At 43.8% G+C, this 25251-nt stretch overlaps 1 protein-coding gene across 8 annotated transcripts in view; it reads left to right on the top strand.

The window, feature by feature from the left end:
• PALM2AKAP2 (PALM2 and AKAP2 fusion) overlaps positions 1 to 25251 on the top strand; it is a 325838-nt gene that overhangs the window by 230034 nt on the left and 70553 nt on the right. The window contains exon 1 of one of the 8 annotated variants that reach the window (XM_045814782.2): positions 22995 to 24287. The exons of the other annotated variants lie outside the window; for them this stretch is intronic. Coding sequence (XP_045670738.2) covers positions 24252 to 24287 — 36 coding nt within the window. The 5' untranslated portion in view covers positions 22995 to 24251. Of the gene's footprint in view, positions 1 to 22994; positions 24288 to 25251 lie in introns of those variants that run through there. 8 annotated transcript variants of the gene reach the window in all.

Below are 25251 nucleotides of genomic sequence, written 5' to 3'. Positions count from 1 at the left end.
ACATCCGCCTTAAAGGTGTATAAATGGAGGAAGAAAACCTTCGAGGCTTTTGCCCCCTGAGGCACCATTCCTCCCTCCTACCCACACCCTTTAGATGCATTGTCACATCTCAGGAACTCCTCAAGGGTCCTCTTGGGCTTGAAACGTGGGCCATCTCTTGCAAGTTCCCCTGAACTCTTTCTGCCACAAATGATACCTTTCAAAATTGGCCTGGAAAAATGTGAGCAAGAATCATTACACAATTGACTACTGCAAATACTTGGACAAATACAAATAACAATTACTGGGGCTTTAGGAAGAATGGATCCAGACCAAGGACAGAGTTTATGTGAACAGAAGAAGGCAAAATACAGCATGTGTACAATTGAATAAAACCTTGAACCTTTAACTTGGGTTTATTTTCAACCACAAATCATGATCGAGCTTTTCTCAGAAGAGTATAACTTTGAAAAAGTTCCAATTTTTATATTTCTTCCGTGAGTTCAGGCTTCCCAAGAGCAGATACTCTGAAAGCAAAGTAGATTTAAGCTGCTTCTGATCATGACTATTTATTGAAAGTTGGGCCCTCTTTCAAGTGCCGTGTGTGTAATGTCATCTTTGACCCTCGTAACATCCTGTTAGGGAAGATACCATTATTTTTGTTGTTGTTCTTACAGATGAAGAAACTGAGACACAGCGGTTTAGGACAAGAGATAACTAGAGGCAAAGCTGGATTTGAACCCCTATTGTCTGGCTCGTCATAGTCTCTTCATCATTACCCTCTTTATTCTGCCTACGTCGTGCTCCCTACAAGCTAAGCTAGCCCTCTCCTTTCACCATGGTTGACGTTATGAATCTCAGTCCATAAACAAAGGCTTGCAAAAGAAAAATACAACATTTTAAAATTTATGTAAATTAACTTAATTTTGTCTTCAAGCCCTCAACCTGTCCAGCTAACAGAAAATTTAACCGCCGTCATTTGGGGGATATTCTTACCCCGTGGTTATATCCAAGATTTAAGGCTTTAGAAGGTGCTAGGTTGTGGGAAGGAGGCCAGCCCGACACCTGTCTGCACTGGTTTTAGCTGTGATTTCCAGTCATGGGTCTACATTGCTTTTGACAGTTCCTGTCCACATGGTCAAGTTTAAAGCTGTAGTCCATGCAGGGCACACAGGGATCCTTGGCGAGTCTGTGAACTTGGAGCCTGGAGTCTCCTCTGTGAAGTCTTGCCAGTTCCCCTAGGAACTTCCAGGGAACAGAGCAAAACACCCAGGGGTGGAGGGAGAAAGGACCCCTTCTAAAATGCCTTGCATAATCTTGTCGATGGCTTAGATTTTTACAAAAACCAGGAAGAACTTTGACTCCTTGACACCAGATCCCCAAAGCAAGCGTTTAAATTAAAAGCCTGGCTGCCCGCCTAAGGAGGAGAGAAAGTAAAAGAAGACATTTATTAAGATCTCAAAAAGGTTCGTGGAGTGAATGGTGGTTGCCAGGGGCTGGGGGAAGGGGAGAATAAGGAGTCAGTGTTTAATAAGTAGAGTTTCAGTTTTGCAAGATGAGAAGGGTTCTGCGGACGGATGGTGGTGATGGTTACGCAGCAGTGTGAACATACTTCGTGCCACAGAACTATGCATTTAAAGATGGTCGAGATGGTACGTTTTGTGTTTTATATATTTTACCACAGTAAAAAAACAGTCATCAATGCAGACATTTTATTCCCTTTGTATAAACTTTGACTCACTAAAAAATAGTAAAACCAGCTGTTGGTCGCCAGAGGGGAAGTGGGGGGATGGGTGAAATAGGTGATGGGGATTAAGGAGCGCCCTTGTGCTGAGCCCTGGGTGACGTATGGAAGTGTTGAATCGCTATATTGTACGTCTGAACCGAATATCACACTGTATGTGAACGACGCTGGAATTAAAAGGCTAATTAAAAAACAGTAAAAAGATAAATCCAAATGACAGAAATAAAGAATTAATTTGTTACCCTCCAAAAACAAGTTCATGAGAAACGATTTTTTTTTTAAAAGATTTTATTTATTTATTTGACAGAGATAGAGACAGCCAGCGAGAGAGGGAACACAAGCAGGGGGAGTGGGAGAGGAAGAAGCAGGCTCTCAGCGGAGGAGCCTGATGTGGGGCTCGATCCCACAACGCCGGGATCACGCCCTGAGCCGAAGGCAGACGCTTAACCGCTGTGCCACCCAGGCGCCCCATGAGAAATGATTTTGGAATGCCAAAGGAGAAAAGCACAGTGGACCCCTCCAGCGGCCGGTGTGTGAACTTTCCTTGGAAGTGCCTGGTCTTGTCCGACCTCTGAGAACAGCCTGGGTCTTGAACCCAGAGGCCCTAAACACCAAGGACTGAATTGGCCCAGAAAGTGTTTGAGGGCCCAAGGGGTCCGTTCCATTGAAGAGCACTCAGTGCGACAAGCCTGGGTGGTTAATGGTGGTCTCGTCGGGGGCCACGGGACTGTGATTTGAAGAGAAGGACATGAGTAGTGCTGCGTTTTCCCTGTCCAGGCAGCTCTCTGGCCCTGGGGTGAGGGCAGCTCCTTAATTGCCACCCCTCTGTCATCAAAGGAATAAAATATTGTTTCCTTTGCAGATTAACGTTGGCTTGTCACATTTCCAAGGTGGAAACTACCTTTCCCCTTTTTGTTTTCACCACGGTGGCTCCATGACAAGAGAGATGATGGGCACCCAGACTTGCCTTCTGGCAGTCAGAGCACCAGACATCTGGGCCCTGCCACAGGCCCGGCCTCTCAGACAGGAAGGGGTGCCCGTCCAGGTCTCGAAGACAATCCTCCTTGGAGTTTGCTGTTGGCTCGTGCTTCCACGGTTGTCAGGAAGGGCACATTCTGAGAGTGACCTGCATGTTGCCAGGCTGTGGAAACACAGGGGTGGCAGCCCTGAAGGGCTCGTCCTCGTCAGTGGACTTTTCGGGGCCACGCCAGTGGGATGACTCCCTGATGGGGGGGCAGCTCCCTGACACCCGAGACGGCGGCCAGGCTTCTGCCTGCCAGCAGCCCCAGCAAGCATGTCGAGGCATTTCTGTGATGGGCACTCCCCTTTGCCCTTGTTTGCTTTTCATTTTAATTGTGGTAAAATGCATGTAACATAAAATGCGCCATCTTAACCGTTTTTAAATGCACGGTTTAGTGTCACTAAGTACATTCTCATCGTCGTGATATCACCACCCACAGAACTTTTTCTTTCATCTTGCAAAATTGGAACTCTTTTCTCATTAAACACTAACCCCATTTTCTTCTCCCTGACCAGCCCTTGGCAGCCGCTGTTCTACTTTCTGGCTTTATTAGTTTGCCTATTCTAGGCACCGCGTATAGGTGGAATCATTCAGTATTTGTCCTTTTTTTCTGACTAGCTGTTTCACTTAGCAAGGTTCATCCATGTCCTAGCGTGTGTCAGGATTTCTTTCCTCTTTAATAGTCATGAGTCCCATTCCTTCGCATGTAGATACCACACTTCACGTATCCATTTAGCCCTTTGATGGACACTTGGGGGCTGCTTCCTCCTTTCGTCTCACCGTTGTTTTTGAGAAATGTGATCCATCTGCGAGGTCCTCAGGAGATCAAAAAGAAATCCCCAGGCCCTGCTTTCAAGGGGTTTACTATCCCTAGCCAGTGCCAAGGCACAAACACAGGAAAGAGTCAATCACGGTGCAGAAAGTTGTTGTTGAAGAGGAGACATCTATCTGTTCGAGATGGGTCACGAGGGCAGGGGTGTGAATTTGCAAATAGGACGGCTCAGAGAGAGTCCACTTCACAGCGAGGACTCCAGAGTTCCTAGCCCAGGCTCAGATCTGGCTTTGTCACTTGCTTTCCATGTCGCCTTGGAGCAAGGCTCAACTGTGCAAGCTTGGTAAGCTTCCGTTTGCTCAGATGTAAAATGGGGATGCTAGTCCTTTCCCCACAGAGTTCTTGGGGGGGTTAAACAAGAAAATGTAGCTAAGAGCTTGACAGAGAGCCTGGCGCTGGGTTAGCATTGGAGTTCTAGCTCTGCGGTTACGGATTTTGGAGACTCTCATTATCAAGTGGAGAAAAAGCTCTTCGTTTGTTTTTATCAGATAGTTGATAATAAAAGTAAATATGGCCCGGCTTTCTTATCAGTGGGAAGATATAGAATGAGGAAGGAGAATGACTGTTAATAGATAACCTTCCTCTAACGGACAAGGGAGTTGGCTCGGATTAGAGACAGTAGGACGGCAGGTTCCAATCTCTTGGTAACGGTAGGTTTTGATGACCTGGCCCGTGTGGATGGCCCTCAGGGCTGTTCGCTCAACTGAAGATTTCATATTTAGATGACTTTAATCTCAAGTATTGAAACGCTCTCATTTTTCGAGTAATAATTAGGGAAACCTTTTCAGGTTAAAGTAAAATGGAATCGTTTTGCTGAGTGGAATGCTTTTTCCTATTAAAGGGTGCCCTGTAAGTCTAGAATGTAGGTCTAACACAGCATCTGGACGGTGCATTACTAACTCTATTCCTGTTTGTCTGCTTGGTATTTCCTACCCAGGAGTTCATTGACTTCAAGGCAATTGAATCCATTATTAGCTGGGAGAAAAAACATCTCAGTCTCCCTCACCCCAACAATGGATTTTTTTAAATGCATTGTACACAGTCCTCTGAAGGAAAAAAAAAAAAAAGACATTTGAGGGGGGTGGGTGTGAACGTAGGGATTTCCTCCTCCACCCTAACTGCTGCTAAACTGTAAGTTAATATTGTGAGAGAGAAAAAATATCAAGGTCTCAACTTTCCTTGGCATATAGTTTTGTATTTTTATTTATTAGTAATAATGAAGACTCCCCCCCCCCCAGCTCCCACCACCAGTATTGGTTAAAGCTGGGTGATCGATACTTGAATATGGAGACCTGGGAGTTTGCTTAGGTAAATCAAGGTACCTGGGCTGCTTAGATTCCTCTTGAAGGGATTTTTTTTACCTTCAGGTTATCCTGGTGTTGTCTTCCTGTTAGCACTTCTGAGCAAGAGTTTCTTGTATGCTCCATCTGCTGGGGTGGGTAAAAAAAAGTACGCTGTGCTGCCTTTAAATGTATTTTTATATTCGTCATCAGAAATGAAAACAAAACTTGGAGATTTATTTTCTCTATTTAAATTTGGATGTTCTTCTTTTTGCCAAAATCTCTTGAGAGCGATAAGGCTGCAGTGGTTGAAATACTTCTCTGGCTTTTAGCAAGTGAGAATTTCCCAGATTGGGTATAGATTTGTATTTGTTTACGTTCCAAATTTTTTTTTTTTTTTTTGGTAAGGCCATAATTTTGAGTATCAACAGAACTTGGGGCAGATAGAATTTCATGGAATGTATAATCCTTTCGGGTTGTATGTTTCACTCAAACTTTCATGAGGGGTTGGGCAACTAGGACAAAGGCTCCCGCAGATTTGACTTGGTTTATTTTGCTCTTTTGTTCTTTTCCTTTTTTCCTGATTGGACTTCTGTTCTACTCCTGTTAGGGGGTCAGCTAAACTGCATGAAAATAAGGGATCTGGGTGGTGGCGCGCATATTAAGGGATATTGTATCGTGCTTGGTAATGGATCAGGCTAATAATGAAGTGATATGGAAACCCCCACTCCGGCTGCTCCAGGGGTGGGTCTGGGGTATTCTCTAGTGAGGGCAAGACTGGAGCTCTCTTAAAGGAGAGCAGCTCCTCTCTTGGTTGCCTCACTTCTGGGTAAACAAGGCGCCTGAGATAATTAGACCTTGGTTGGCAGAACATAGTACTGTCCACCAAGAAGGGATCCTACGCTGTGGAGGAGGGGACATAGAGTAGGAAGAACGTTGACATTTTTCAATGTCAGCCTGACTTTAATTTGAAAAGTGTTTTATTTTCTAAAGTCACACTGTAACCCACAGACTCATCAAGACCAAAGCGTACAGTCTGTAAGAGGACTAGGTTGTAGAGAAAGAGCCCTGTCGAGGGGGGCAACTTAGAATGACTCGATTGGGTTAGTCCACCTCCCAAAGCCTTGGCTTTGTGAACTGCAGAATGGGTTTAATAATACTTAGAGTTAGCTATTGCTATTAAAGATTACATGTAGTAACAAACCCAAAGTGCTGGCACATTTTCTTTCTTTTTTTCTTTTTAAGGTTTTCTAGTCACATTTTCAATAAGGTAGTTTTAAGTGGATGGAAATTCCCTTTCCCCCAGTATTCTGGATCAAATGAGTTGACACGTAAAGTGTTTTGAAAACTACAGATATTAATTATTGTTTGCAATTGCCTCTCAGTTGACTTTAAAACATTTGTTTGTCCCAGCAACAGAAGCGAAATACCCTTTGATCACAAGACAGGTGCATTTTTAGTATGTGGCTTATTAACGTGGTTAATTTAGACCCTTCCATATTCTTTTTTTCTTTTTTTTTAAGATGTTATTTATTTATTTGAGAAAGGAGAGAGTGTGTGCTCAGAGGGGCAGAGAGGGAGGGGGAAAGAATCTGAAGCAGACCCCGTACTCAGTGTGGAGCCCCACACAGGGCTCGATCCCACTACCACGAGGTCATGACCTGAGCCAAAACCAAGAGTCAGACGCTTAACTGACTGAGCCACCCAGGCGCCCCAAAACCCGTCCATATTTTTGATGGCACAGAACCTTGTATTTTTAACTGTGTTCCTGGGTTGTAAGTTTCCAGATGATTTCCGGGCCCCTGTCAGCTCCAAAATTAAATGATGTGTGCATTTACTGACTGACTTAACTCTAAAGGCGTGAGATGATGGGGGTGGTGGGTGGGTGGCGCACTGAGGAAATGACAACTTCCAAACAGTCCATTAACCTCACAGAACCCGTGTCTCTGGGGGGAACGAGTGAGGCAGAGGTCAAGCTGTAATCAAGTGACTCCCTGCAGTCCACTCACACTCACTGGTTTCCGCCTGGTCCCACTTATCAGGAGTGATGTGAACATGAGTCAGAGATGGTTTTTATAAGAATTTTTATTTTGGTTGAATCATCATTTGTTGGCTATTTCCAGTTTTTAAATATCATTTGATTAGCTCAGAGATGCCCAACCTTTATTGTCCTGACTCACTGAGGGAGGTAACTCACTAATTAACAGTGAGACCCAAGGGAGGAAGAGGGTTGGCAGGCGTTCCCACCTGCTGGCTCTCCTGGCAGATTCCGGAGAGGGAAGCGTGTGATCATGACTCCCAGCAAAGCGATATAAAACCTTGCACACAAGGGGCACCTGGGTGGCACAGCGGTTGGGCGTCGGCCTTCGGCTCAGGGCGTGATCCCGGCATTATGGGATCAAGCCCCACATCAGGCTCCTCCTTTCCCACTCCCCCTGCTTGTGTCCCCTCTCTCACTGGCTGTCTCTATCTCTGTCGAATAAATAGTTGGATAGTTTTCAAGGTTGGATAGTTGGATAGTTTTCAAGGAATGATGATAATTTTTTAAGTAATCATTTTTTAAAAAACTAGAAATTCTCTTTATTTATAAATATCACTCAAATTTAAGAAAATGAAAAAGGACCTAATCAACCCTTTTGCCCAGTCATCGCCTTTTTACAGACCAGAAGACTAGACAAGTACACTGAGGTAATTTGGTCGATGTGATAAACTGGCTAGTGGTACAAAATGTGTTTCAAAACTTAATAGACTAAGTATGATGACTGAAGGTCCGTATTCCATTAAATGCATCTTTAACTATCTGAACTAACACAGACAACTCCAGGCTGTGCTGTTGAGAGGAAGGCTCCTGACCCTTGGCCCTGGGGTCTGCAAGAGTCGGGGTGGGAACATGGCGTCTCTTGGTACCTTGGGGCACGTTACTCTTCTTCTTTACATCTGTTTCTTCATCTGTAAATGGGAATAATAATACCCATCTGGCAAGGTTACAGTTAGACATTAGAGATAATGAATTAGGTCGAATCCATCTGAAGTAGCCATTTTTATAGATTAAAATCAAGCATTGGGAATTTCATATGGCTTAACCTGAAATGTAAAGAGTCCAATGGGCACTAAGTAAACAAACTATTCTAGCTGTAATAGGGGATAAAATATAATTCTTATGGATATTATAGTTCGATCCCAAATGATTATTTCCTTTTCTCGAGAAAATGAGCCACATACCTATGGCTTTACACTTTCTTAAATTTAGTAGCAACTCTCTGACTTTGAAAACCTTCTACTTCTTTGAGCTTCACCTCCCCTGATGTCCCTTCAGGTCGTTTTCCACCTTTTGATGGTGACATTTCATGGCTCGGTTCTCTTTCTCCCATTCTGTTACTGTTCCCTTGGACACGCATGAGTCCAGTTTTCTTTCACTGAAGATCCATTGTTTTGAGGTTAGAAACTTCCCTGTGCAAGAACGGCCCTGCCTCACTGATCCCTAGATAATGGGTATATTTCAGGATTTGTAGCGCTATTATAGTTTCTTGTTGGGTGAATTTTGGCTAAAAGGATATCTCTACAATTTGCTTAAACTGAAGTAGTATTATTGAGTGAGAAGAACCTGGGGTGACTTGGGAGACGCCTCTATTCTGGACAGCACCGTGCTACTAACTAAATGCTTGACCTTGGGCTTCAGATGATTCATTTCTAAATATACAAGATCTGTAAGATTGTTAAGTAGAAAATTTGGTCATTCGTGATTATCTCCCCATTGTATATTGACAGATAATATAGACAGTGAACAAACGGTAGGGACACAGCAAAGGGTGAGTTATCATTAGTTCATATTTTTAATTCATTTTATTGGATTTTCCCAGTTTTTCTTCGCAAAAATCGTCTCTGAACCGATATAACACCACACCCAGAGAAATGCGTTGCTTAGCCTATTGGTAAAATGTAGAAACTTAACCACATTTCATTAAAAGCAAACTATTGACATAAGCAGATGGGATGGGGGCGGTGGAGAAAGAAGGAGGAGACAAAATGAGAAAATCCCAAATCTTCATCACGTGCCATAGAATTCAACTCTATTTGCTACTCCCTAAGTGACAGGCTAATCCTTTCTGTTTGGTCTTTTGAATGATTAAGAAAAAGGAAGCTGACATTTATACACAACCGAACTCACTCAACAGCATCTTAGGCCTGGAGGTAACATACGTCTCTCTGCATACACTTCCCAGATTTATCTGTTTCATTAGAACTGCAGATGTGTGTCATCTGTTTTACTCGTCCGCATGGTTTTAGGCCTCTTAGGAGACTTGCAACCTAGATAAAAACAGGAAATAGAAGAAATGGGAAAAGAAGAATTTGATACTCTCAGCAGGGACTGACAGTAGTAGATAATGTGAAAGGGTCTGCTACCGTGCCTTTAGACATCCTTTTGAGAAACCAGACCTAAGTAAGCTTTAAACATCTTTTAAAAAGTTGTGTAATTTAGTTAGATTTCCCAGCTGACCTCGGGAGGCTAGAAGCCGAGGTGGTCACAGTTGTCCGAGGCCCTAACTGGGGTGGCACTGGGGACAAGGAAGAGGTGTGTTTCTTCTTCCCTGACCTGTCACGTGACCTTTCCTTGGCTCCCTTCCCATCCTTCCTCCTTTTGTCTTTTTCTCCTCTGCGAAGGCAGGATTGCACGGCAGCCTTTCAAGATCTGAGACTTACCTTATGTTCCGGGAATTTACCAAGTGAATTCTTGCTTCTTGAGAAACAGTAACTCATCAGCCAGGAGGGGAGCGGGGTGGAACGCGCCGCTGTGGACCGGGTTGCTGGCGGCATGGAAGCAGGGCTCGTAGAAGCAGGACTCATTGCAGCACCGTGCTTCCTGCAGTGCGGGGAGGCTGCAGGGGAGCCGAGCGCAGGCCAGGAGGGCAAAAGTAACCTCTCCAAACACCCTGCAGCCGTGCTGCCCTCCGTGCCTCCAGATGGTGGACTCCCCCTAGAACAGCTCCATGGCTCACCCGGCTGGTGGCCGAGCAGAACAGGATCGTCCCTGATCCACCAGCAGCCTCCAAACACTGCCCCTGCTAAGCTTGTACCTTTCGAGCATCGTGCAGATCATAGAATTTGCCTGCAATGTCATTTGTGGGGAAAGGAAGAAAAACCGAAGGGAGACTTAGAGAAATGACTTGTCTGGCATCCTCCAGTGTCCAAGAATAGCCCTGAGGGTTTGAAGGAAGGGATGAGGATAAGGATGGAAAAGACATTGTTTGAGAGAGACTTGGAGTGAGGACACAGTCATCCTTGGGGGCAGGAGTGAAGTCTTATTTGGGGGAGCAGGGTTTGTAGAATGTAAACCCTCTAGTGGTCTGTGAACCACCAGAGGCATAATCTGTCCGTGTGATTCTTGCCCTTCCGATGCAGCCAGTCCGGTGTGGCCAGATAAGCCCCCTTGGGGAGCAGCCGGCTCTTAGACTACTCTAATGAATTGACTCTTCTGCCTGTACCCGGCTCTCCCCTCTCAGGCCACTCAATTCACTGCCCCTGTCTCCTCCTGAGTTCTGCCCCAGGTCCACCTTGATCTGACACCCCAAATGACCCTTCTTCTCTGGGTTCGCCTAGCTGGCTTTCCCCTCGCCTTCCTTGCTTAACTTTGCATATTGGCCTCATTTTCAGTCTCTAAAGAGAACATTTTATTAGAAAACGGATATCTGAGGCAATGAGAAAGAGCAGAAATGCATCACTGTTTATTTTTAGCACCTTTACTCAGGCCCAGGAATTCACACAACAAACCCAAACTGTTCAACGATCGCCTTAGGAAAGGTTTCTACGTTGTGCTTGCCAGGGACAAGAAAAGAAAGTTCGAGTTGATTCTGATTGCTCTGCTAAGAACCTCACTATCAATTCTAAAGCACGAAGTGTGTCTCTACTGCAGAGCTCTGAATGACAGATTCTGTGCTCGGGGCAGGAGTGCGTCATTGTAGGTCCTGTGTTTTTCAGATAAACACAAAGCTTCTGGGGGAAAAAGCTTGACTGAAAAGACAACAGGTGGTTCTCCCATGGGAGTTCCTGGAAACCCTCAGAACTGGGACACTTGACGTGAGCCTCCTGACCTGGGCAGAGACTTGTCACGGCTGACACAGCTTTTATAGGATGTCCTACAAGGACCCACTTTGTATGTGACCCACAGACTTGAGCCCCGGATAGCCTGGCCTGTTGTTTTAGCTCCGTTAAAAGACTTTTGTTAAAAGAACAAACAAGAAAGTTCAGATGAGTCAAAAACTCGTATTTTCAGTGCCAGCTCCAAGCATATAACTTGATGGTAAATCATGTAAATTTTGCACTATTTCCCCAGGGATTACAAGTTGCACACTCAGATGTCATCACTTCTGTAACTCGTGCAGATAAAAGTAGATTTCTTTTGAAACTGCAGTGTCTATATTATGGGAAACTCCCCCCAAGAGTCTTTTCTCTATGCAGGTTATGAAAAACCTTTTTAGGGGTACTATATTTCTTAAATATAACTATAGCAAATCTATTATGAAGTTGTGTTTGTTTGTTTTCTTGAGACTGAATTGATTGCTGCTTCAGTTCAGAATACAGATTTAAACTGTTTTATTGTCCCATCAGGATATTTGTGTAGCTTAATGTAGCTCTCTACAAAATCCATATTTATTGCCAGGGGAAAATAGTAACTTTACAGGGGAGGAACCTGGCAGACATCACCCTAATGAAATATTCAAAGTTAACATCATCAGTAATTGGACAAATTGACATTGAGCACCGTTTGATAAGATGAACAAGAGAAAAACCCAGCCTCACTTCTGTGATATCCCTCCAAAAATGCACAACTTGGATCTAACCGTAAGGAAATACCGGATAACCCCACGTTGAGGAACAGTCAACAAAATAATCTTTAAAAGTGTCCAGGTCATGAAATACTAAGACAGTGCCCCAAATTAATGGGGCGCCTAGGTGGCTCAGTTGGTTAAGTCCCCACTCTTGATTTCGTCTCACGGGGTGATCTTAGGGTCGTGAGATGGAGCCCTGCGTCCGGCTGCACGCTCAGCAAGGTCTCTGCTTCTCCCTCCCCCTCCTCTGTACATGCGTGCATGCACTCTCTCTCTCAAATAAATAAATAAATAAATAAAATCTTAAAACAAACAAAAAAAGAAAGAGCCCCAAATTGAAAAAGATTAAAGAGACAAGAGAACTAAATGCTACTTGGAACTCTAGATTGAACCATTTTGTTGATAAGAACATCATTGGGACAACTGTTGACGTTTGAATGCGGTCTACAGTTTTAGATGGTAGGATTCTATCGATGTTAGTTAGTGGTTTTGAGGCTCTACTGTGGTTAGGTAGAAAAATATCCTTACTTTTAGGTAATGTACACTGATGTATTAGGAATAATGGGGCATTATATCTGCAAGTGACTCCAATGATTTAGAAAAATATTATATATGCATATAAATACACACACCATGTAATATTCTAATTTTTAGGAGTGGAGATAGGTGAAAGACATTATCTATCGTAAGAGATGAATTAGAAGCATTAGAGCATTTTTTAATGCTCTCTAATACAGGGACTATTATTTAGTCTGTCAGTTTGACAATCCTAAAAAAATTCTAGCTGAAGCTTGGAGTGCCAGCTTTCTTACACGCCAATCCTATAGTCTGCCCCTGGTCTTCTGAGATTTGAAAGAAAAATAATTTCAAGTATGTTATAAAATTTACAAGTGCGATATTACTGCTGTAAACAGGATTTAATCTGTTTAGAGCTTAGAAACCTTATCTTCAAATTCCTCTGATATGAAGTATTAAGTTAGTGCAATACAAGTTTTGGAAGACTAAATCAGATGTTTATGTGATTCATAAAAATGTGTAGCTTTCCTTTAATATTTCATTTTTTCATGATTATGAAATAGTATATACTTACTATAAAAACTGTAGATACACAAGAAGCATCAAAATAATACAAAGAAAATAAAGTTCAAACAGAATCTCAGCACTCAGTGGGACGCCTGGGGGGCTCAGTCAGTTGAGCAACTGACTCTTGGCTTTGGCGCAGGTCATGATCGCAGGGTCTTGACTTTGAGCCCTGCATCAGGCTCCACGCTCAGCTGGGAGTCTGCTTGGGATTCTCTCTCTCCCTCTCCCTCTGGCCCTCCCTGCTGTCTCTCTCCCTCTCTAAAATGAGTAAATAAACCTTTTTTTAAAAAGAGATCTAGGGGCGCCTGGGTGGCACAGCCGTTAAGCGTCTGCCTTTGGCTCAGGGCGTGATCCCGGCGATCCAGGATCGAGCCCCACATCAGGCTCCTCTGCTATGAGCCTGCTTCTTCCTCTCCCACTCCCCCTGCTTGTGTTCCCTCTCTCACTGGCTGTCTCTATCTCTGTTGAATAAATAAATAAAATCTTAATAAAATAAAATAAAATAAAATAAAAAGAGATCTATATCTTTAAAAAAAAGAAAAAGAAAAAGAATCTCACTGCTCAGAAACAATATACCACTGGTAACAGTCAGGCTTTTTTCTTTCTAATATACATTTTTAAACTGCCCCATTCTTGAGACATCATGCTGAATATATAGTTTTGCATCCTAATATTTTTACTCATTTTATTTCTTTTTAAAGATTTTATTTATTTTTTTGAGAGTGAGAGAAAGAATAGTAGCAAGGGGGAGGGACAGAGGCAGAGGGAGAAGCAGGCTCCCCACTGAGCACAGAGCCCCACGTGGGGCTCAATCCCAGGACCCTGGGATCATGACCTGAGCCAAAGGCAGATGTTTAACTGACTGAGCCACCGAGGCACCCCTGTTTTTACTCATTTTAGCAAAGCGTTTTCCTAGGTCACAGAATTTCAGTATTTTTTGGCTTTCTCCTCTTAATTAAATTAAATTAAAATCCTCCATTTTAACATACTTTTAAACTTACAAAAGAATTGCAAGAAGAGTACAAAGAATTTTTGTGTTCCCTTCCCCAATTGTTAGCATTTTCCATTGTGGCTTTCTCTCTGTTTTCATATATATATGTATATGTATATAGATGTGTGTGTATTATACACATTATACGTAATTTTAAATACATTTTTCTTTCTGAACCATTTAAAAACGAGTTGCAGTCATCATGCCCCTTCAGATTATTTTGTATAGTCATGATAAAGTTTTTAAATTCAGGAGATTTGACATATGGTACTAATGTTTGCTATAAACTGCATTTTCAAATTTTACCAAGTTTCCTCAAAATGCCCTTTATAGCAATTTTTTTTAACCCCTAAACCAGGATCCAATCCAGGATCATTTAGATGTCATGTTTCCTCAGCCTCCTTTAATACAGAAAATACCCTTAGCCCTCTCCTTGACATTGACATTTGTGAGGAGTACAGGCCGTGACCTTCTGTATAGATTAGTCTGTCCTACACATGGCTATTAATAGGTGCAAAAGATTCCACTGAAATGTACTTAGATAATGGTTTATGTTGGGCAAGTGGTGGCTTCCAGATGTTTGCCTTTATAAATCGTAATATTGCAGTGAATATCCTTACACTTATATTTGTGTAAGCTTTCGTGACTATTTCGATCGAATAGAATCCTGGAAATGAAAATAATGGGTAAATTGGCATGGGTATGAAGACTCCCGAGACAGACTTCCAGATTGCTTTGTAGAAGGGTGTAAAACTGGCAACAGTAAGATCTCACAAGTTGCCAAATTAAGCTCCATTTTTGAAATCCAGGAATATGAAATGGAGAGCTATGGAATATAGTCTATGTTGTTACTAGTTTTTAGTTTCCCCTAATAGTTTTGTTAGATGTGCTTTGTTAAGCAGAAATGCAGGGTCTCAACAGATGAGACAGCCCCTCCGAGTCGTGCAGGCAAAAGGCTGTTTGTGGGTTACCTACTAATTTGAAATTGACCCTGGCACCCAGCAAGGTAAGGTTACTGACCGTATCATGGCTTGGGGGCTTTCTTTCAATGCCCGAGTAGATAAAGCTCTAATGTTGAGTTTATGAGCAATGGTTCACCTCTAGCAAAGCTCACACACACAGACCGTAGCATGCTGGTGAAGGCCCGGGCAAGGCACTTGTCTCAGAAACGGTTCCAGGGGGCCTTTGTTCAATGAAGCGGATAGATACCTGGTAGATACCACTCAGTGGATTGTAGTTCAGAGAATCAGTGCCCTTAGTGGTTCCTAGCATAAGCTCTAGAATCTCAGCTTCACCACTTATTTGCTGTAAGACGATGGGCATATCCCTTAACCTTTCTGAGCCTTGGTTCCTTTATCTGTAAAAGGAGAATCATAATGGTACCCATCAAATAGGGCGGTTGTAAGGACTAGATGGGATAGTACGGAGAACGCACTTAACATGACCCTCGGCACATTCGGAGCGGCACGAATTTGGCGGTCCCTTTCCTGACGATCATTAACGGTCCATTCGCTTTGAGGCTGTGCTTTGCAGTGGCCCAGGTCACTCTCACATCTCAGGCAAGCCAGGGGTTAGTGCCTCCATGTGCCAGAGGAGAAAGCCCACGCTCAGAGAGGTGCTGTGAGCCGCGGCAGTCTCTGTAGCCAGGACGCGGCAGGGCGGGACGTTCATCGCTGTTCTCAGACTCACGGGTCAGAGCTCTTTCCCTGTGGTCTGCTGCCTGTTTCATGACTCTGTACCTGGAAATCCAAAGCTATTCGGGCAAATGTGGGATAAACCCCAGGCTTCTCTTACAGACGTGTCTTGATAGAGGCCAGGCATCAGCAACTGTTTCTTATAAAGAATAAACAGTTAATATTTTAGGCTCTGCAGGCATATGACATCTGTTGCAATTACTTGACTCTGCTTTTGGAACGTGAAAATAGCCTTAGACAATATGTTAAACCAACAGACGTGGCTGTGTTCCAGTAGAAGCGTATGCATGAGAACCGGTGGCCGCCAGATTTGGCTCCTGTCTGGGCTATCTTTATCAACTGGTGATTTAGACAATCGGTGCATTTCTGGGAGGGGGCGTGTGCATTTCATTACATTGGCCACCCAGGGACCTTCTTTTGAGTTTTTAGACATAGTGAAGCATACTCTAGTAGCTTAGGCCTGGCACAGAGTAGCTCTGTGGTCACTGCTTGCTAAATACATGAGAGCTTCTTCTATCAGCCTGCATTTTCCTCCAAGTTATATATTCCTATATTTTACAAAAATGATCATGGTTTATTTAGCACCTGCGAATCTTTTATTTTGTTTTTGTTTCACGTCATTCTGAAACGATATTTAAAGAAGATTGGGAAAAGAGCTTTTATCCCCGCACGTAGATTAAAAAAATATTTTCAGATATTTTTAGTGTTTATCGTACATCAGTTTGTTATTTTATTTTTATTCTCTTGCACTGAGGGTAATTTTCAATAAAAACTGTCTTTGGGAATTTAGACAGCTTTTGTTTTAATTAGAAAGCCATCTCCCTTGAACTCTTATACTACTGTTGACTCAAATAATTAACAAAATAACGGCTGAGGACACATTTGTTCTTTCAAAAGTACTCAACTACCCTTTGTAATCTAGAGAAGAGCCAGCCTGTGGCTACGCGTGGGGCGTTTGCTCCAAGAGTATCTCTCGTGGTGTGCAAAATGGCGGCAGTGGCCTCCTGACCCTCGGGCCAAAATACGTGATGTATTGTGTACGTGACTAGCTGTGCTTTGTCTGTGAGGGTGTCTGATAATAGCAAACTCACATGACAACTAATTTGAGGAAACTTGTGTAGATCATTTGAAATATTGCCCTGGGTAGTGCAACCTTGGCTGAATAAAGATGTTTTCTTTTAAAATCAGTCCTTCGTTGCCCTCCACGGTTGTTCTCTATGAGCCTGCCAAGAATTATTATTCCCCATTTATAGAACTTGATGAAGTGCTTCAGAATCTCCTAGCAGTAGTCAACAATTCATCTGAAAGGAAGCAAGTGTACCTTTCTGGTGTAGAGTGAGGAGTGAGGCCAGGTAGCTCATTTTCATCTTCAGGCTGAGCTGCTTGGTGAATCTCTAGGCTCCCTGGGCTTTTCTACAAGGAAGAGTGTGGGAAAGACTTGGGGAAGAAACCCCTGTGATTCAGCCAGTGAACAGAAGAGCTCGGTCCTCTCTAGAGGGTCCATAGCACTGCCGTGGACCTCTCTCTGTACTTGTTACTAGGAGAGGGCGCAGACCCCCAAGTGTGGCGTTCCCCAGCTCAAAAAGTATCTCTGCTCTCTCTCTCTGCGTCAAGTTTTGCGAACACGCATTTGACAGCTACTCTGCGCAAGGCCCTGAGCTAGGTGGCCCTGGGGATATAAACATGGAACCCGTCACCGCTGTTAATGTGCTGATAACTTGAAGGCTGCGTCCTAGGAGACAAACCAGTGGTAGTCACGGAAATTGATAGATAAGGTCTCCAGTGTCTTCTGTTTTTTTAAGAGGAAAAAAAAAAAACTGGGGAGGAAAAAAACCATACATTCCATCAATTTTCATCTCTGTGTTTTACGCCATTAAGAGAAGATTCAAAAGAAGTTGCCAATAAGGTTGGTAATTTTAGATAATTAAAACCATAGAGGAGTGATGGCAGACAGGCCGAGAGGTGGGAAGCACAGTGTAGAAAGTCTGCATGGCACACACAGGGGTTATGATTAGATATGGGGAGCCCGTCCCTAGAGTGTTGTCATCCCCAGTGATTTTTTTTTTTTTATTCCTCTGTCTACCAGCACCCACTGGTAATTTAGAATGAACTGGATAACTAAATATTTAAAGTTTTTGAACTTCTCAGGAAACCAATGAACAGAAGTGCAAGAATTTGTGGTTTGGGTGAAAATCTTTTGTATCTTTCCAGAGATTGAATGAAAACGTATATATTTAAAGTAAATACAATATATTAAAAAACTGCTTGAACCTGGTAACACGCAGTTATTGCTCAGGGACTCTTACAGAGAGAATATGCACATTTAATAAATAAGAGAAGGCAATTCTTCTGATGCTCTATTTGCTTAGTTTTCCAAAGCTTTCTAGAAAAAAATGTATTTTGGAAAATCAATCAAGTTAGTTCGAGTTGAAGGTTTTCCTCTTGATGCAAAACAGCGAACCCGAAGATCGTTTTCTCAGAAAATCACGACTCTCACCAGAGCGTTTCATTGAGAATTATTGTTGCTTGTGTTTTGGGACTCACATTGTTAAGAAGAGAAATTTTGGAAAGGCAGGGGTGGGACGGGAATCGTGGTTTGCATGTTGCCTATAATCATGCATTTCTTTTTTTAAGAGCCTGTTTTTCTTGGCGGATTGTGGTCTTAAAATAGGGCACAGCACACTTATTCTCGGGCTTGGCAAGGGCCAGCATTTTGTTTACTGCTCGGGCTTATGTTTTGTGGACATGAACCTTTTCATAGAATCCCAGGCCTGAAACAGCTCGTAAAAAGAGGTCAGCTAGTCCAGGCTCCAGCACCCTTTTCCCAAGTGGTTTTTCTGCCAGCAGCCAGGGCCTCATTGTCCAGTGGCAGGCCAGTCTATACAGGGGCAGTGTCCAAGTGACAGAAAATTCTCCCTTCTCCTGAACTGGCATCTTTCGCACTGACTTCCCTTCTTGAACTTTGTTCTTGTTGGGGGTTTCACAGAATTTGCAATTCTTCTTTCCTGTGATAGCCCTTCAGATAGGAGAGATTCGAAGGACTGTCTTCACATTCACACCTTACCCCCCACCCCACCCCCACCCCACCCCACCTTCTTTACCAGGTTGTAATTCCCCCATCTGTATAATTAAAGGCCTTCGCCACTAACCTAAACCTTCTTAATCTGTGGACTCAAGGAAGGAACCTGTGTCTAGTTCAGAATATCCCTTCTCTGGCTGTTAGTTTTACACTTTTGTTAATAGAGCCCAGGGTAACATCATGCCATGGGAGGGTTGGGCTCTCAAGGGTGAAAAGCGGTATGGAAGAATCACCCTTGAAATCACATTCGAAGTACAGTAAATGCAAACAGCATGCAGTGCTGTATCTATAGCCCTTTACAAAATTTCTTATATACCTGAAGGTTTTGAACTACTGATCTGGCCAATAGAATTAAAGGGGAAAAAAATCTTACCTGCGAAAGACTTCCATATAAATGTAGTGAGTGAAGACACACACCTGCTTTGCTCCCTAGCAAACAACACCTCATTCAAGTGATAGAAAGAAGGTTTGTTTTTGTTTCATTGTGGTAAAACGTATGTGCTATGAAGTCTACCATTTTAAAGCGTACGGTTTGGTAGCGTGAAGTACCTTCACCTTGTTGTGTGACCACCATCACTGTCCTTCTCCAGCGCTGCCTCATCTCCCCAAACCGAAACTCTGTGCCCAGTGCACACCAACATCTCATTCCTCCCTCCCTCCGGCCCCCAACAAGCACCCTTCTACTTTCTGCCTTTATGGACTGAACTACTCCAGGTACCTAGTAGAAGTGGAATCGTAGAGTATTTGTCCTTTGTCTCTGGTTTATTTCACTTAAAGGAGCTTTTTAAAAAATTTTTATTATTTATTTTAGAGAGAGAATGAGAGCAGGCGCCCGCGCTAGAGTGGGAGGAGAGGCAGAGGGAGAGGGAGAAGCAGTCTCCCCACTGAGCGGGGAGCCCGAGGCGGGGCTCAATCCCAGGACCCTGAGATCATGACCTGAGCAGATGCTTAACCGACCGAGCCACCCAGGCACCCCTTAAAGGAGCTTTTTTAAAGGCACAAATCTACAAGTACCAGGATAGCAGGAGAAGAGAGAACAGGAACAGTTTTTGGCACCATGCTGACAGGAGATCTATGGCTAAAATAAGGGGACTGGCCTGGTTTCAGAATGTCAAAACATTCCTGAGTCTTTTATTGCCTTTTAAATGAGTGAGTTGGCTCTCAGCCTTCCCCAGTGACAGCTTAGGGTCCTGTTTTTTCAGGTCTGGGAATGTTGTGGGTTTTTTTTACCCCCAATTGTGTGTCTGCTTTCCATCTTCCAAAGTTTTATTAAACATTTTTATTGGTGGCAAAGAGAAGATCCTATAAGCTTCCGGAGGGGGTGGGCGGGGAGGGAATAGATCATGTGCAAAGATCAGGAATCGGAATGGGTTTTGACTTGTCCATGGTAACTCTGACAGCTGGAAGGCAATGGGGCCATGCCTTGGATAGTTTGGAGAAAAATGATGTTAAAACTAGAACTTTATATCCAGCCACACTCTTAGTCGAATGTAAGGGTAGACTAATGACGTCAGACATACAAGTTTTCAGGAAGCAACTGGAGGAGGTGGCCCACTGAATTAAGAGTAAACCAGGAAAGAATTGGAGGCAAGTGGGGTGAGGGGATAGGATTAAGGGATCCTTGTGTTCTGTAAAATCCATAGGATTATTAGGCAATTTAAATTATATGCCTATATAACTTTAATAGAAAGAGTAATTAAAATTAAAGAGAATGTGGGGAAAGGAGAGAGAAAGATACCGAAGGATATGCTCCAGAAAAATGAGGGAGTAAATAACAAAAGCAGAAGACACGCAGAAAACCGAGGATCCTAGTTCAGAGAGTGCCCACTGGAGTCTAGTGATCACCCAGGCAAGACTGGAACAGGACGAAGGGACACATGGAGCTGGTCAGCTTTCTGGTGAACTCAACTCTTCAGAAAATGCGACTGGGAGGTTTTGCAGACCTTCTGAATTTCTGGGAAGAGTTAGTGATTTGTACATAAAACAGCATAATTCTTGGTGTTTTTTAGGGAAACACCTCGTTAGGGAAAAAACCTCATTAGGGAAAATGAGGTCATTACTAACTCCAGAGAAAAGGCAAAAAATTAGACAAGAAAATATAACGTACTTCTGAGGTCAGCAGTGTACTAAATTTACATGGTCTTTTACTGACTCCCAGTAAAGAGTAGTTACCACCATTTGTGAAGTGAGTAACAAGTGCTGGCAGGGCAAGCAGAGGGAACTCAGTGGGGGTTGTCTACAACTGATAAAGTAACACAGCATAAACATCTTCTCTAGAAAATTTTGGCAAATACCATAAGAAATAACTAAAAAGATTTGAAAGTGGTTTAAACTAAGGAACAGAAAGAGAGTGGGACAACTGTTTGACAGTTGGCCCTTTACACGGCCATTTGATTTTTTAAAAACCTTAGTTGCATGCTATGTACACTTTAAACTAATGAAGACCTAAAATAAGTCACTTGGGAAAACAATCTACATGCAGCTGTGTGGACAATATGAAGGATCTCGAATCTTGTCGAGAGGTGTGTTTGCTGTGGTTATTGAAGGAGATCCCGTTTGTGAGAGCTAAGTCAGTGTTTGCTGGATTTGAATCTTTAGATCCAAGCACGTTTGGCCAGACTAGGAGACAGTTCCCTGAAAAGCCGCAGGAATGACTTGGCCGTCTTTCCTGACCTTCCAGGATGGCATTTCTCGCCATGGCTGATCATCACTGCTGTACTGTGGGCATTGGGCCCAGGAGCCCACAGGTGTGTGTGTTTGCACACGTGCACGCGTGTGTGCGGATGTGTGTGTGCACGTGCATTAGGTTGTAAAGTCAGTCCAAATGACACAACTGTGTCATACCGTGGGAAGCCATATCACTTTTGGCCCAGTTGACGCCATCAGGCAGTATGTTCCGTCCCTGTCCTACGTGGTGTATCCGTCTCGAGTATTAGGCCCTTTCCAGTTTCTTCACCACCAATACATCTCTAGGATCGTGAAAATTATTAAAAAGCAGATAGTTACATCATCCTTCTTCAAAGCCTGTCTCCCACTGCCTTAAGAGTCCTACCCCAAATTTGGGGTATTCAGGGTCCATATGAGCTACAATTTCACCCTCCATGCATTTCTCTAGCTTATTTCTTGCCCCTCCAGGCCTCACTCTTTACACACCAATAAAACCAAAGAAATTACAGTTCTCTGTAAACAGTTTGCCATTTCCTGCCTGTGTCTTTGCTCTTGTTATTCTTCCCTGCCTCGAATAGCCATTCCTCAGCTCCTTGTCAGTCCTAACCCCCAATTCCTACCATCATGACAGCTCTAACTCTTCTGTCCCCCTTCAAGATTCAACTTACTTAGCCCTTCCTCCAGGAAGCCTTCCCTGAGTACCCCAGGCTGAGCGAGGGGATCCTTTTGCGATCTCATAGCACAGGTACAGGCTCCCCCCACAGGGTCCTAGAGCTAATGCATCATCATAATACTATTGATGTATCAGTCTCTTCCAGAAGGAGGTGAATACCCGACGGGTCGGGGGTCCCATCTGTCTCCATCAGTGCCCTATCCCCTGTACATGATGACACAGTGCTCTCCCGCTAGCTGACACTAATCTTGTGGGTCTTCAGGGCTGCAGCCACTTTTCAGAGGTGACTCTTCCCTTCTGCGAGAGGAGCTTCATGTCAGTTCCTCGAGGATCCCAAGGCCATGGCCTCCCCGTCTCCACCCTGGTGATCCTGGTTTGGAGGCTCCTTCACCCCCTTACCACTTGAATGCAGAACTAGATGCTGTGGATGGTCTGTGGGACATGGTTCCATGGGTCCAAGTTCCAATGAAAGTAGTTCACGATTCACTTGCCGAGATGCATGGACTTCCCTCTTTTTCCCACGCCATCAGGGAAGCACCTTGGCCAGGTGAACGCATTCATTCATTGACTGAATCAACAAATATTTAGTGTCTATTCTGTGCCAGGCACTGTCCTGGGTACTTGGGAAGCAGCAGTGAATAAGATGAGATGAACTTCCTATCTTGAGGACATTCTGTCCTAGAGCAGAGAAACAAACAATCTAAAGCAAACACAGGCGAAATCATTCCAGGTACTGAGAAGGGGAGACAAGCGAGTATGGGGCGAGGAGGCAACTTAGGCGTGGTGAGTGGGCGACAGCCTCTCTCTGGAGGCAACATTTGTGCCAAATGATGAGAAAAAGGTGCTCAAATAAAAGAGTTAAGCTGAGCTGTCCAATGTGGTGGCCACTGGCCACATGTAGCTACTTAAATTCAATAAAATTTAAAAATTAGTTCTTCAGTCGCTAGTAGCCGCATTTCAAGTAGTCCAGTAGTCGAGAGCCAACAGTTGGCTGGTGGCTACCATATTGGACTGCGCAGGTAACGTTTTCATCATCGCAGGAGTGTTCTGTTGGATGGAGCTGAGCTAGAGAAAGAACATTCGGGGGAGGGGGACCAGCAAGTGCAAAGGCCTTGAGGCAGGGTGGCACTGGTGTGGGAGGGACTGGAAGGCAGTCATGGGTAGAGCGTAGTGAGCCCAGGGGAGGGAAGGCATTGGTGAGACTGAAGTAAGAAGCAGGGGAGAAAGGGAAATTGGATTACTTACAGGAGAGCACATGGCTGTTTTTTTCTTTTTCCAAAGAACTGCCTCCTTTCCTTTCACTTGTTGAAACTGGGCATGAAGTCAAGATTAGATGGGTCTGATAGAACTTTCAAAAGGAGAATGAACATTAACTCTAGAGATAATATTAAGTATGTAAAAGTCACAGAGAAAAGACCTCTACGGCATGGATACAGCATGTCGTGACTCGGAGAGAAATCCTGGTTGACTCCAGTGGCAAGGGGCTGAGGACACTCACTACCCCTCAGCCTTAGAAGGAGGGAGCCAGCCAAGAACATAATTTCCCCGGTCTTTTCCCTAGATCTCTTAACAACAAGACAACGTCTTTTAAAATCCTTAATGTGGTTCTTAATGAAAGTAGGATTTTGACTCTTGCATCTTAAGAGGCTAGAATTATATTCTTGTTTTATAAAAACAGGAGCACCTGTGTCTTGACTTCATTTCGTCTCCCTTTTCACGAGACGCTTGTCCATTTTCTGCGCCTGCCTCTTTGCGAAACAGGTTTTCTTCCTCTCTTTGTAAAGGTGCCTTTGTTTAAACCAATCCAGTTACTTGTCTTTACTGTAAACACAGTGTCCAGTGACTCTCCTTATTGTGGAGAGCCAGCAGCTTCACAGAAGGAAAAGAGTCTTCAAGGTCACTTTCTGATGTTTGTATTATAAAATAAGTCAACATGACTTAAAAAAAAAAAAAATGAACCACGCACTGCCTCCTCAGGGCTTATTAGCCCATTACAGTTGAGTCCAACTGACAGCTAGCGTTTGTTGAATCATAATTGATCTGATAAAATGTAATCTGATAATTAGTAGCTGTGTAAAAATAAATACACTCGACTCCTGTTTCATTTGCCCTTGAAGGCCCTACCGTGGTTCCAGACTGTACCTTTGAATCGGAGAAGTCTGGGCGGTTCGCGTTGCGGTCTGTGCGCTTCCTGGGGCAGTGTCCAGCGGGTACGCGCGCACGTGGGATGCCAGCCTAGTCCCACTTCACCTGAAAGGCTGTGACCTGGCAGAAGGCTGTGTCCTTGCGTCGGGTTTTCGGCGGAGGAAAGGGAAACCCGGTTGCAGCTTTAGGAATAGCTGGTTCTCGAGATCAGGTTGTAATTGAGGGCCGGTTAGGTCATGATTGCCACCTGGATGCTGTTCTCGCTCTTCACGGTAGGTCTCCCGGGTTTCGTCGTGGAGTTCTGCTGTGGGCCGCGGAGGGACCTTGCACCTTTAGGGCGTCCCACTCAGGAAGGCCCATTTCCCATTCTTCCTTGGGGAATTACCTTTTTGAACTCAAGGCATGGGAGTCACCCAGAAGGAAAAAGCACATCCCTGACATTTCAGGCACTAGAAGTTCTAAAAAGCTAATGGTATGCTTCCATGGCCAAGTTTTCTTTAAGAAAGCTAAAGCAGAACAGCGCTAAGGCTGTTAGAAATGCTATTCTTCAAGTTCCAATTTTGTTGTAAATTATTTCTCTTTCCCTAGTAATTACTGTAATATCTTAGGACTTTCGATTTATATGGCATTTTTCTTCTCTGGGAGGCAAAGCTCAAGTAGAAATGTTCTCTGGGTTTTTACCTGATGATTTAATGCTACAATTATTTCTAACCCAGTTAGTAATGATATTAGATGCATTGCTAGGAAACCAGGCGTACAGCTCATAAGCTGTGGAATACATGAAAGGTATAAATGCTGTGCTTTAAAATCTGGTCAAATTATTTGCCACTGACCTTGAACATGTCGGCAAGGTTGGTAGGCCTGGGGGGCGGGGGCGATGGTAAAGCTAAAGACTATCCTTCTTAGTGTTTGAAACTATTATGTGAACTCCCTTTCAGACCCACTTCTGGCCATGCATTCTGTACCCCCATGGGGGCTTGGGAGCAGTTTGTGTATGTCTGTGCTTCCCTAGCCCAAGGCAAAGAGTATAGGGATACATGTGGAATCCTGCCTGTATCAATAGAGTGATAGCAAAGTAGAGAACGGAAGCATGGGGCTGCACACTTGAACTTCTTCAAGTTCACGACGATCAGGTATTGTCCAAGGTCAATAAGGCTGTTAAAAAACATCCTCATAACAAGAGAGAGATGACTTCATTTTCATACTCTTTCAAATTTGCGTGTGCTGATTTATAAA

The sequence above is a fragment of the Ursus americanus genome, chromosome 18 (genome assembly GCF_024610735.1).
Source record: "Ursus americanus isolate L20-20 chromosome 18, mUrsAme1.1.p, whole genome shotgun sequence".
NCBI classification, from domain to species: Eukaryota; Metazoa; Chordata; class Mammalia; order Carnivora; family Ursidae; genus Ursus; species Ursus americanus.
The sequence above is the reverse complement of the archived record's forward strand: the minus strand, read 5'-3'. Positions and strand labels throughout refer to the sequence as shown.